This window comes from Pundamilia nyererei, unplaced genomic scaffold (genome assembly GCF_000239375.1).
Source record: "Pundamilia nyererei isolate P.nyererei 1_Seehausen unplaced genomic scaffold, PunNye1.0 scaffold00273, whole genome shotgun sequence".
Classification (NCBI taxonomy): Eukaryota; Metazoa; Chordata; class Actinopteri; order Cichliformes; family Cichlidae; genus Pundamilia; species Pundamilia nyererei.
In genome coordinates this window covers 229,828-242,767 of record NW_005187674.1, presented here as the reverse complement: position 1 = coordinate 242,767, position 12,940 = coordinate 229,828, and the positions used below count along the sequence as shown (strand labels likewise).

General features: G+C 43.1%; 1 protein-coding gene across 1 annotated transcript in view; it reads right to left on the bottom strand.

The window, feature by feature from the left end:
* Nucleotides 1-12,940, bottom strand: part of ptpn18 (protein tyrosine phosphatase non-receptor type 18) — a 32,502-nt gene that overhangs the window by 4,475 nt on the left and 15,087 nt on the right. Inside the window, exons 9-14 of the mRNA XM_005750424.1 lie at nt 12,823-12,889; nt 12,320-12,397; nt 10,071-10,160; nt 7,120-7,157; nt 1,088-1,213; nt 224-519 (exon numbers count right to left, since the gene is read on the bottom strand). Coding sequence (XP_005750481.1) covers nt 224-519; nt 1,088-1,213; nt 7,120-7,157; nt 10,071-10,160; nt 12,320-12,397; nt 12,823-12,889 — 695 coding nt within the window. The remainder of the gene's footprint in view (nt 1-223; nt 520-1,087; nt 1,214-7,119; nt 7,158-10,070; nt 10,161-12,319; nt 12,398-12,822; nt 12,890-12,940) is intronic.

The following is a 12,940-nucleotide window of genomic DNA, read 5'->3' as shown; positions in this document are numbered from 1 at the left end:
CCTCAGATCAGCTGAAACACTCAGTTTATTTAAATCCAGGTTGAAGACTCACCTGTTCTCAGCTGCACCAAATCCACACTTTTAAGCTTAAATTTCAAAACTTATATTTTAACTACTGATTTTATCTACTGTTCTGATTTTATCTACTTTTTAATCAATTTTAAATCATGCTTTTTATTGTTGTTTTTTAATGTCTCTGTAACGCACTTTGAATCACCTTGTTGTTGAATTGTGCTATACAAATAAACTTGCCTTGCCTTACATTTCGAGTCTTCACGTCCCCTTAAATCCCAAACAGCACTCGCCCGCCCCTCCTTCACCACCCTCTTCTTACCTGCAACCAGCTGATAGTCTGAGCCCTCCCCAGGCTTTTGACCGGTCGGTGATGCTATGTCATAGATGGGTGTCACTGAGGGTGGCAGGCTCTGCTGTTTAGCTCGGGGTTTGACGGTGCTGTAGATGGGAGCAGCTGACACACTCTTGGGGTCGTTGTCATAGTGATGGGAGGTGGGCATTGTCCTGAAAGGACAAAACAGCCATGATCAGTGAGTGGAGGTCTTGTGGCTCTATAGTGTAACAAGTGAAAGATCCTGGGACAAATCCCTTTGCGGTTGTGTCAGGAAGGGCGTCCAGCAAGCATGCCACGCCTTTAGGGTGGAGGTGTAAAGAGGCAAGAGGGAGTGAAGGGGTCAATCAGCCAAAGCAACAAAGAAAGGTCGGGAATAGACTGCAGGCAGAATGGCGAGGATAAGACAAAGTTAGAGAGGCAAGGCTGCGATTGGTTGGACATGTCCAGAGGAAGGAGAGCGGATACACTGGACAAAGGAGCTGAAGATTGACCACGGAGAAGGATCATGTAGTGAAGGAGGACCAGCACAGGGTTAGTGTGACAGAAGATCCGTCCACACAGGATGCAAGCGATATGCTGAGACGACAGCAGACGAACTGCTGTGGTGAAGTAGAAGACGGCGAGGATTTAGGGTGTGGAATGAGACTTTTCATGAACAATAACCATTTATTCTTTTTACATGTTTGTGCATCACAAAATCCTAAAATGTCTGCATAAAGCACACTTTAGTTTCTTTACCTGCTTCCAGGATTGGATCTGGACAGGGGTACAGCTGAGTAGGTGGGAGCCGATGGGGGTGGATGGGCGTGTTTGGGCTTGTTGACCACAGCGTACGTATCATTCATGACAACCTGCTGTGATAATCTGCATGCAGACAGAGAGAAGGACAAGCACATTTGAGCTGCTGTATGAGGCCACATTTTCAATCGTGTGCAGCTCAGTGATGATCAGGACCAAGCGGTGGTAAAAATTACAGTAAAACGTCCAAGTTTACAGCAGCAACAACTCCACAGCCTGTGACTAAAAACAGCTTTGGTTTCTGCAGCTAGTTTCCCCCTTTGCAACACTTTTTTTTAGGGGAATGACACGTAACCGATGAACGCTAACACAGGAAGCTGTAGCTGCTGCTCACCCCAGCCAAGTCTCTAAACTGGACCATGTTTGTGCTGTTGTTGCCTTTTGGACTGATTTTAACAACGCACCAAATAACATGTCAGATAATTCCACAGCTTGTCCACAAAGTTTATTTTCCAGTTTTGGGCTATTAAATCCCAGCATTTCAATATGTTAATTAGCAAGTGCGTGTTTATTTGTGTACATTGCACCTGTACGGCGCACCAGAATTAGCTCCTGAGAGCACCTGTCAAATGTGGCCACATTTAGTTTCAGAAGACCAGATATAGAATCCACAAAACCCCTGCATCACATCTTCCTATTTACGTCAGCTTGTTTCCAGTTTGGATTCTTTGTATCCAGTTTGGTTTTCACGGAAACATCTTTATATTCTGACTTCAGGGTGAAAGATGCACCACGTTGTTTATTATTAGTAGGTATGTTTCTAGTTTTGGACAGAGATAGGTGACCACTTCCTGACAGTAGCAAACACAAAAGCATGACGTCAGCTTCCTAAACTAACCTGAAAATGACTGTTTAAGGCGTGACATGCTTTCACTCTTCTCCCAGCGACAATATGACTGTTGATTAACAGAAGAAATAAAAATGTTGAAGTAGACACAATTTGAAAAGTGCCAGAGGCACACCAGAAGTGCGAAGAAACTGTTAGACTGGTGCGATCAGAAGAGAGGAAGCTTGAGTTTCACAGGCAAAACTAAAAAAGCAAAAGCAAAAAGAACTCCCCTGCCCCCAACTCAAAAAAAGAAAGAAATAATTAAATATAGCAATTAAAAGTAAGAACTCAACAGCAGCAGTGTGGTTTCATATGTGATGAGCTGCAAAACTGAGCAGATGGGGAGTGCTGCCAATGTGCTACTCAACACCACATGCAACAGCATACCATCCCACTCGTCAACAGCTTTTCATTTTTATTTTGAGAAATGTAAGTAATATACAGTACTGTGCAAAAGTCTTGTGTCAGTCTTTGTCCGGGCTTTCCGAAGGTTTTGTGGCTGCTGTGTCACCCAACGTCAATGCAAACTTATTACTGAGCATTTTCACATGAGTGGTTCATTTTTGGGTTTTGTTTTTTTTTTTTAAACGCCATTTAACACTGACCGATGAACCATTTGCTAAAAATGAACTCAAAGTAGCGTCAGTCAGATTTTGCTCCACCATAACATCTAACTACAAAATGACAAGAAAGCCGTCTAAGAGCTGGGATGAAGAAACAATGTGGTCAAACTCAGTACAGCAGCTAAATGCTAACACGTATGTTTGCATTTATGAAAGCTGATGAGTGCGTCTTGGATATGAACACAGTTTCTAATACTTAAATGAGTTCAAAGCAGTGGGTGTATCATTTGATCCTCTACTGTTAACTGAAAGGTTTAAGGCTGGCGTGACCTTTTAACTCCTATTATTAAAACTTTAAAATAAGCTTCGACTCAAATGTGACAAACGAGTCATGTACACGAACAGTTTCTTCCGGCTCTAAAACCTACAGACTAGAAGCTTTTTTGAAAACCCATCAGATTGTGGAAAAGGTTACGCATGGTTACATTTACTGAGGTTAGTCAGTTTCACTTCCTCATTTGCAGTTAGCCCAGATTAATCACTTGGACTCAGATTACTCAATGTTACCACCTTTGCATGGGATCCCTGTGGTGCTGCTTTAATTAAAGCCTTAACACTCCCTCCAGACGTCCGTCATCCTGTGCTCAAAGTTCACCTCAAAAGGGCCTTTTGGACTGTGGGAATGATCCATGTGACCTCAGACAAGCATCAGCTGTGACCCACTTTAAATCAAAGATAATTAAACACTTCCTTCTTGGTCGAGCTTTTGGAAAGTGCTGATATCCGAGTTGTCATTTTATGTAACTAGCAGAGCATCTCACTGGTGATGTCCACAGGTTCTAGACTTCAGCCACTCGCTGAACTTCACACAGTGGACAAAACATGAAGTGAGTTTTTACAGCACAGCACTGTGGAACTATAAAAATGTATCGTTGTAAACTACAGGCCCCATGATGCATTGCAGAATCGAGCGTTCACATTAAGACCGTCGATCTGATATCTTTATATTGTGGCTCATGCTGTCACTGTAGCACTGCTGCCGTCGGTTAAAATTTGCATCTCTGCAGGAAATCACAACTCTACTTCCTGCTGCAGCCTCGTGATCACGGTCATCGTGGTTACAATGATTGCAAACACTTTGCACCAACTGTGGTCCCGGAAGGAAGTAAAGACTGTTTAATTGATTGAGCTTTGATCTGAGTTTCATCATTGTTATCATTTGCTCCTACTCTAACCTCCTTGCTCAGCTGCTTCCTTACTTCCGCATGTTTCCTCTGCGCTTTCATCATTTTCTCCCTCTCACATTTCCCTTCAGTTCTCCTTTTTTTCCTTCCCCTCTTCTTTTTATGTCATTCCTTCAGCATCCCTGTCCTCCAATTCTCACCTCCTACATCTACTTCCTCACCCCGTTTCCTCCCCTTCTTTACCCGCTCACTCTGTCTCCACGGAAACATGATAGCATATGGGAATGGAGGGTGGGAAGGTGCTAATTTAACACCTCGGGGTGAAGCATGCTGTCTATATCGGTCTCTCTGCCTACACAGATGGGTGTCAAATTAAAGAAAGGGGCTGAACTCTCGACCCCCTAAAACGAGGACATTTTCCTGTGTGGTGAATTTTTATGCACCAGTTTACAATCTTGTGCATGAATTTATGGTGAAAATGTCTTTGCAAAAAGAAAACACACAAAAAGACTCTTAGAAAGCCAAATTCTCCTCGACGTTCTCATTTATTATTGCCTCTCACACACATGCAGGCGTGATTTACTCTTCTGGTTTTTTGCCCGTTGTCTCATATGAAGCTGCGTGTGCGTCTTTTGTTTGGGAAAGAAACCTGCTTTAATGCGCGTGTGGCACCTGTCTCCCTCTGTGATATCTTAAATCTGTGTAATTGATTTTTGATCCCTGGATTCTAATAGCTCAGGTAGGTTTTAATTAAAACGTGCTGCACAGTCACAGATCTCTTATCGCTGCGCTTTAGATCGCAGCTTTGTCACCGAAGCTGACTGAAAACAAAGATGACAGGATTATCTAAAGACTTGGTTTAAAGCCTGACTGATATTAGGCCTCCTGATTTTCCTTCTGGCTTCTCCACGTTTGTGATCGCAGCTCTGAATGTGTGCAATGCAGCTGGGATGACCACTTATCACAAACACACTGGGAGTTCCCATGAGAGTCAAAAATACCGACTGATACCAGCCGAAAGAACATTGTGAATAATCTTGTAACTATTCTACCTCCTTAATGCTTTTACTGCAGCAGGACGAATGCATGCATTATAAACGTGTATGCGGGACTAAAATCTTTGCCCCTGAGTGAGGGGATCAGGTGACTCTGCTGCCGCGGGGGTCGTTTTGCTGACATGGTTTGGGTGCTCTTGTCTCCTCAGGGCAAAAGGTCAATACAAATCAATGAAAAGCTGTTTTAGTGAAACATTTCCAATCTGATGGATGTGCCCTTCTCTGCAATGACAACGTCTCCATTCATAAGACATGAGTGCTCACTGAAAACGATGTCAATCTAATGCCATAACTCGATCTCAGACCAATTCTACTCCTCTGGGAAATACAAAGCACATGAGGGCCCGTCACGCAGTTTATCGACAAGCTTTAATTTAGTCAATAGCGCACGTGCCATAAATCATTTCCTTGTACATTTTGGTGCATATAAAACCCTCAGTTCTGCTTCCAGAACAACTGATTACATTTCTATTCAGCTCATAGAGCTGAATCTGACAGCTGCTGGTTCTATGGAGCACTCGCTAACACCAAATATATCCTGATGCTAAATCAAAATAATGGACCCTTACATTTGTTCTTGCAAATGTGCATGCAAGTGTCTCTCAGCCTGATTCGCAGGCCTGAACATGAAAGCTCCCTGATGGCATAGATCACTGGTAACAAACAGTCCAGCATTATACCATGAAGCTGGCTGCACATAAAACTTAAACCAGCCTTTGGTGCTTCGTCCCTTTGAGATTTGCCTTGAAGTAACATTCTGCTGTAGCTGTATGCCTCCTTTCAGCTCAGTGACTCTCCGGAGCGCCTGTTCTCTCCCTGTGACTCCGTCTCTCTGCTGGTGTGTGGATTCGAAAATCAAAACAAGAACGCAAATTATGCTCTTTGAAGACAAGGCGGCTACACGGGCCTCCGTTTACACCCAGTAAAGTTTTCAGTGTCCCACCTCAGTGAAAACCTTTCAGACCACAGCTATGCTGGTTGGGCCAGAACAAAGAGAGCAGGTCAGCTACTATTCTGCCAAATATCCTTGTTCTAGAAATGAATCCCAAGTTTCTCTCTGATGCCTTCACTGGAGTATTAATGTGTGAATGTTAGAAGCACTTAAGCATAGAAAAAAGTGGTTGTAAGAATAGATGAACGGGGCATGTTGTATAAATAGCTTTGAGTGCTCAGAGTAGAAAAGCGCTATAAGAACCATTCATTCACCTACTTAACCTGACACATGTGCCTAAGATGGTACAGGCCACAGTCTGCTGTTCTGAGACCATCATGGTAAATATAACTGACTCTTTTCTGGTAGCACTTGATGGCTCTACAGCTTCCTCTACAACTTTTCCACACGTTACCTGCAGGGCACGCAACAAAGCAAATGACTCAAATTCAGCATTAAATGGCCTTTAATCTACTGGCTCCCCATTACGATGTGTGTGTGAGTGAAACTGGTGTGTGCCTGCGTTGTGTCTGACAATGAAAGGTTAAAAGAAAGACCTCCGAGTAAACAACTTGCCTGCTCCAACTCCTATAAAAGAAACAGTTGAGTCGAGAGTTAGCTCACCTCACTACAACTTCCAAACTAGCAAGACGTACTAACAGTGCCTACACACACACACACACACACACACACACACACACACACACACACACACACACACACACACACAGCATCTAGTAAAGACAGGTGTAATGACGACAATAACAAACTAAAACACACAATCAGGTTGGAGAAAGATATAATAAGTTTTTGGAAAATAAATGACACCGACCTCTCCCACAGGGGAATTGTAGCAAAGGGGAGAGGCCAAAGGGGTACCCCAAACCTATAGGGCTGCACCAAAGAAGAAGAAAAGGATGAGGAGGGGCTCTAGCTTAATAGTCTGGAGCATTCACAGCTAGTGAGTGTTTGTCACGCTCACTGGCTCCATGTTCTATCAGAGCAGCACCCTCACTAAACCCAACGGAGCATTTCCTAAACATTGTAGAGACCAAAGAGGTCCACGTGAGGAGGTCGGAGGGTTGGCAGGGGCACGTGCAGGAAACCTTTTGTGTTTTGGGACTTTTCCAATTACACTTTACTTTCAGCTTTACTCACTGGAAAGCTTTTGACACCATGAACTACGTGGTTAAAGTGCTTTGGGTTCACATTACTGACAGACACCTCTCACCAATGACAGCATTAGGCACGGATACCGAAAGACACATTTTGTAGAAATCAAACACACCAGCAGCTTTGGCAAAACCGCATTACCAAAATTGCCGGGAATGAGACAGATTCATGTGTAAAAGCAGATTGTGTGTTTTTTAATGTATGTATGGTGCCTCTCTGTAGATAACATGCACGCACCTGTTGCTGGAAGATGCAGCTGTTGTGGTTTTCTTTGTCTGAAAATAGAAAAGAACAGTTCAGTTCATCTTGAAGGAGAAATGAAGGATTTCTGTACAGCAGATGGAAAAGGGCTTCTGGGCAGAGTGAGACAAAGATGACTGAGTAAACGTATGTAGCACACAGGCCTCCAACTGTGGAGCCAATCATCACTTTCATATTTATGGGGTGTGTCCCAACGTTACCCCTCACAGAGTAAATGCAGCAGCAGAAATTCAATTCAGTTTTTTCAGATCACCCGTGTTGACAATATGCACATCGATACGTCTCATTTCTGAACTTAAGCGCTTTCCTTTTATTTATTTCGGACCTAAATCCACAGAAATGAGGTCACGGGAGATGAAGATCACCTCCGAGTCCGACTTGAAAACGTGTCGGCTTCGCAGGCTGGGATTTGCATGTTGCAGCTTTAGCAGAGACTGCTGCAAGTGAGAGAAGATGCTCGTCAGCTTTGTTTGCGTCGAGCACCGTAAGTGGTTCATGTGTAGATCAGAATAATTCAAACCACAACACTGGAGAGGACAGATCTGTGGCTGCTGTTTCAGCGGCTGCTTTTAAAACTCTGATGTCTGTTGTGTGTGTTTAGATCTAGAATAGCCATTGTGTGTCTGCAGACAGCAGCTCAAACTGGGGAAGCAACACTGATTTAAGAGGTTGTTTATGGGCTTGTTTTGTGCGTTTTTTCCCCCCATTTGCCGTCTTTGTAAGGAAACAGGACGTGCCGCTTCATGTGCTTTGATGCAATGGTTAAAAGGTGCATGAAGTTGTCATTTATCTGATGATCATGATGTTATGTTGTCCAGTATAATTCAGCAAGTCCTTCATCAGATCCTTAATCCAGTCACAGGTACAACATAATAAGGACGGCCCAACAAACCTCTGACTGTGTTTATCGTGCTGTTCGGCTATTTTAATACACGGATCACAAACCTGCAGCTTCCCCCGTCTCAAGAGGTTTGATAAAACATAAATAGAAATAACACAACATGACTGAGCTATATTACTAAAGCTAACAACACGTTAGCCTTCAATCAGTTGGACTTGGAGGGTAACTACACACCTAAACAGCCCACTGCAGAGCACTCATATGTGATAAAATAGGATTTATTTGCATCTAATAGTGATGTTGAGAAGCTAATTTATATGTAACAGTCTAAAATATGTTTTGTTAAATTTAAAACTCAATATAGGTTTTTCGATTGTAAACGTCCACAAACCCACTGATGGGCGAAGCTTCTTTGTCCTGAAAAAGACCCGATTGTTTAGAAGTCGATGGGAAACAGCCCGGCGTGGCTCTGTGACCTGTGTGGCCTGTTTGTGCTGTTGCAACAGTGAAAACACAACCTTCACAACTGAGTGCTCTAACCCCTGCATCTGTCCATCATTTATCTACAGTCTTTGTGCAGAAAAAAAAATATTTTAACCTAAAATTCAGAAAATGGTTCAGAAACGCTCATTCTGGTCGGTTTAAAAATTTACTGCTGTATTCAAAAATTTACATCAGTCAGAGTTTTTAAGAGGTTATATAAAATGAACTAAAAACAACAAACGTGTTAGTCATTTAAATATACTACATAAAGAAACCATCTCTTAAATTTATTTACTTACACTAACACAATACACAGTTTTAATGTGGCAAATTTTCTGTAAGAAAAAGTAACATGAGGCAAAAGCTGGTTGTACGTTTGGTTTGCATACGTTACAAGTTAGAACTGCACTGAATTTCTTTACACGCTCACGCAGCACTAATACTGGGTCCTGTCCCCGGACAGGCTTCCAGAAAGCGAGCTTTTGGAAGAGAAGCCAGTTCAATTTCTTTAATGCAAATACTGTGTACATATATTACTTTACTTATCACAGTAAAGACACAGATAAGTGTACAGCTTTCATTTTTCCTCGGGGTCCTGTGTCCTTAAAGTGAACTCTCACAGTATTTATGAGAGCTGCTGTTTGTGTCGGCGCTCTGGATCGAAGGTTAATGAATCTGTAACGTCACGAAACGGCGCACATTTGTAGCTGAAGGTGGTGAAATAAAAGGATAAAGATCATGAATGCTATTTTGTGGCAATGTCGACAAAAGTTTGATGCCCAGAAGAGCTTCGAGAATGAAGCTGTAGTACCAGATAAAGAAAAATATTTACTTTATTAATGCCAATATGATCCACTGGAAATCACCCCATCAGCCTTAAACGTAGAAATAAATAAATAAATAAATAAATAAAGGCATTTGAGAAAATTTGGAACTACATTTACATTTAATAAAATTAAATGTCAATGATTAATAATTGTATTTATGCTACTATAAACAGAACCATCTGTGTGCTACTTCCTATCAGAGTTTCTCTCTATTGTGTGACCCACTGCTGGATTTTTGTTCCATTTGTACTCATTTTTATTATGTCAGCTTAAACACAAATACATTAAAAACCATTCTTGCACAAATAAAGTACAATTCTAACTTAAAAGGCGGCTCTCAGTTTAAAGTCAAGTCCAAGATAAAAATAAAAGAAGGAACGTGCCAGTGTTTCTAAATATCACCAATTCCCTTTTTTGTTCAGCAATAGAAAAGCGAGCCATGGCTCTCAGCTCGCGAGGTGAAAGCAGAGATACCACTGAAGCAGTGACATAAACAACAAGGTTAAACTCAGATCACCTCAGAAAACTCTACAAAACTGATGTAGCACAGAAGAAAAGCACAACAAAAATAAGCCATGTTTGTTGGAGTGGACCTACCTTCCGCCTCTGTGCTCCGAGCACTCTGCTGTCAAACTGCGTGCAGCAGAGGATTTGCAAAGAGGAACTCGGAGTTAAAGAACATTTCCTCTTTCTGCAGCTGCTGTCAGTCTACTTCCTCTGACTCCAGCATACTCATTTTGTTGTTACTGTAACACAAATAGATATTCGTATTTTACCTGTACGGTGCTGTAGACCTGCTCCTTAGATGTCTGCAGGAATTGTTCAAACATAGAGATGGCAGCTGTGTAGATGAACTGGAACTGATCCTGCGAAGAACAAAGGAAGAAAAGTTTCCTCTCAGCGTGGAAGACTGATGGAAGCTGACCGCGCTGGGGTCGGAAAACAAGACGAGTCATAAATGCAGAAATAAAGCCACTAACAAAAAAAAAGAAAAAGAAAGAAAGAAAGCCACTGTTATTCTGACGCTGTGCAACACAATACATTTTAATCTAAAAGTCACAAAGTAGGGAATGAAATGTTTCATTACAGAAATCTAAAGTACGAGGAAAGGAGACAAACTTTCTCCATAAATATACACCAACCAGACGTAACATTCTGACCACTGACAGGTGAAGGGAATAACACTGATTATCTCTTCATCATGGCACCTGTTACTGGGCGGACTCAACCTAACATTTTATCCTCAAAGTTGACATGTTAGGAGGAGGGAAGATGGGCCAGTGTAAGACGGTGTGATGGTTAGACGACTGGGTCAGAATATCTCCAAAAATGCAGCTCTCGTGGGGTGTTCCCGGGCTGCAGTGGTCAATCCAAAGTGGTCCAAGGAAGGAACAGTGTTGAACCGGTGACAGGGTCGTGGACGGCCAAGGCTCATTGATGCATATGGGTAACGAAGGCTGGCCCGTGTGGTTTGATCTGACAGATGAGCTACTGTAGCTCAGACTGCTAAAGAAGCTAATGCTGGTTCTGTATAGCAAGAGACCCGTCAGGGTGCCCGCGCTGACCCGTGTTCAAGAATGGGAACATGAACATCAGAAGTAGACCATGGAGCAATGGAAGAAGGCGGCCCGGTCTGATGAACATGCTTTCACATCCTGGTGGATGGCTGGCTGCCTACATCGCTTATCTGGGAGGCAGCCAGCTGGTGGAAGCAGTGTGTTGGTTTGGACGGTGTTCTGCTGGGAAACCTTGGGTCCTGCCATCCACGTGGATGTTACTTTGACATGTACCAACTACCCAAGCATTGTTGCAGAAACTGTGCTCGCTGATGGCTGTGGCCTCTTTCAGCAGGACAGTGTGCTCTGTCGCAGTGCTGCCCCTCAGCCTGTCAGCAATTATGGTATCAATTTCAAAAACCATTGCTTTGTTTTCAAGTTGTTGCATTCACGAGGTTTTCAGAGAACCTGAAGCCGACCTTGAGGTTCACAAACTAAGATGACCATGCTGCATGCCGCTGACAATACCCCATCAGCCTTCTACGGGTGAAGGGTAAAAATGGTTGAGGAATGGTTTGAGGAGCACAGCTACAAGATTGTGATGGTGACTTGTCTCCAAATTCCACAGACCAAATCCAATCAAGCATCTGTATGATGTGCTGGACAAAGATCCACATCCCAGCGTACAGGACTTAAAGGCTGTGTTGCCAACATCTTTGTGTGGACACCACAGCAAACCTTCAGGACTCCAGTGGAGTCTAATAATGTAATAATGTGTATGTGTTGGTCCCCATAGGGAAATAGTTCCTCTGCATTTAACCCAATCACCCAGTGAAGCAGTGGGTGCCACCAATGCAGCGCCCGGGGAGCAGTGTGTAGGGACGGTACCTTGCCCAGGGGTACCTCAGGGTAGCCGTTCAGTGGAGTCGAACCCCCGACCTTCCGATCATGGGGCCGCCACTCTACCTACTGAGCTATCCCATTATGGCAGCAAAAGGAGAACCAACACATTATTTGTCAGCCGGTCATGATGCTATGCCTGATCAATGTACATCCATCCATGCATTCCTATCCCAGCTACCATTGGGCAGAAGGCGAGGTAAAGCCTGGACAGGTCGCCACTCTGACACAGGGCTAACACAAGGACACTAGAAACATCCACACCTATCCACAATTTAGAATCCCCAATTAACCCAACCCCACTAAGCACCTGTCTTTGGACTGTGGGGGGAAGCTGGAGCACCCGGAGAGAACGAATTCATGAACTGAAAAAGAATAAATACTTTTTTTTTTAATTACAATTTTTAAGTTTAAAAAGTTAAAGTTTAAGAGTTACAGAGAGAAAGATGTTGTGTGTCATGGCTGCTGTTGCGTTATGAGATAAAGTGATGTCACAACATTTTAACCGAATACCATTATAATGTGAAATTGACTCCCTTGCTGTTAAAAAGCAGCTGATGTTCTTTAAGTGCTGTTCCTGGGGATTAAATAACTCCTAAACTCTCACACTTGCTCGATGAAGCACTTACTTTAGTTTGCACTGTTGAGGGTCTCTGCCTCCTGAGCTCCAGGACGATGTTCAGGATGCTGAACTCTGGTGTGATCTTCTGCAGAGCGAGCAAACAAACACTGAAGAGTCTGAATGAGCCGCACACAGAGAGGCTGCAACATTCACATGTTACATCTGACATGCCTGATCTCCTGGAAAACAGACTACGTGCTTTTATCCGGCCTCATCTTCTGGTTTCATTAAAAGGTTTACTTGTCACATTAGGAAGCTTTTAAGCACACTGATATTAGCTCAACTCAGGCTTCTCAATCTGAGACGTTTGTATCTTCTGATCAAACTCCATTTATTACTCTTAGGTCACTAAAAGAAAACCATTTAAAATCTTTAAAAAGGGTGAAATGTGTATTTAAAAAAGTGAAAACATGAAAAGAGAACAAAGATTCAGGACACGTCAGATTCAGACATTCAGCAGCCACACGGCGGACCAGCACTGAGGCCATGTGATGTGTTATCATGTGTTACCTTGGTAACCAGCAGGTCATGGATGTAGTCTAGTGCACAGATGACTCCTGTCCTCCCACAGCCTGCGCTGTAACACACACACACACACACACACACACACACACACACACACACACAC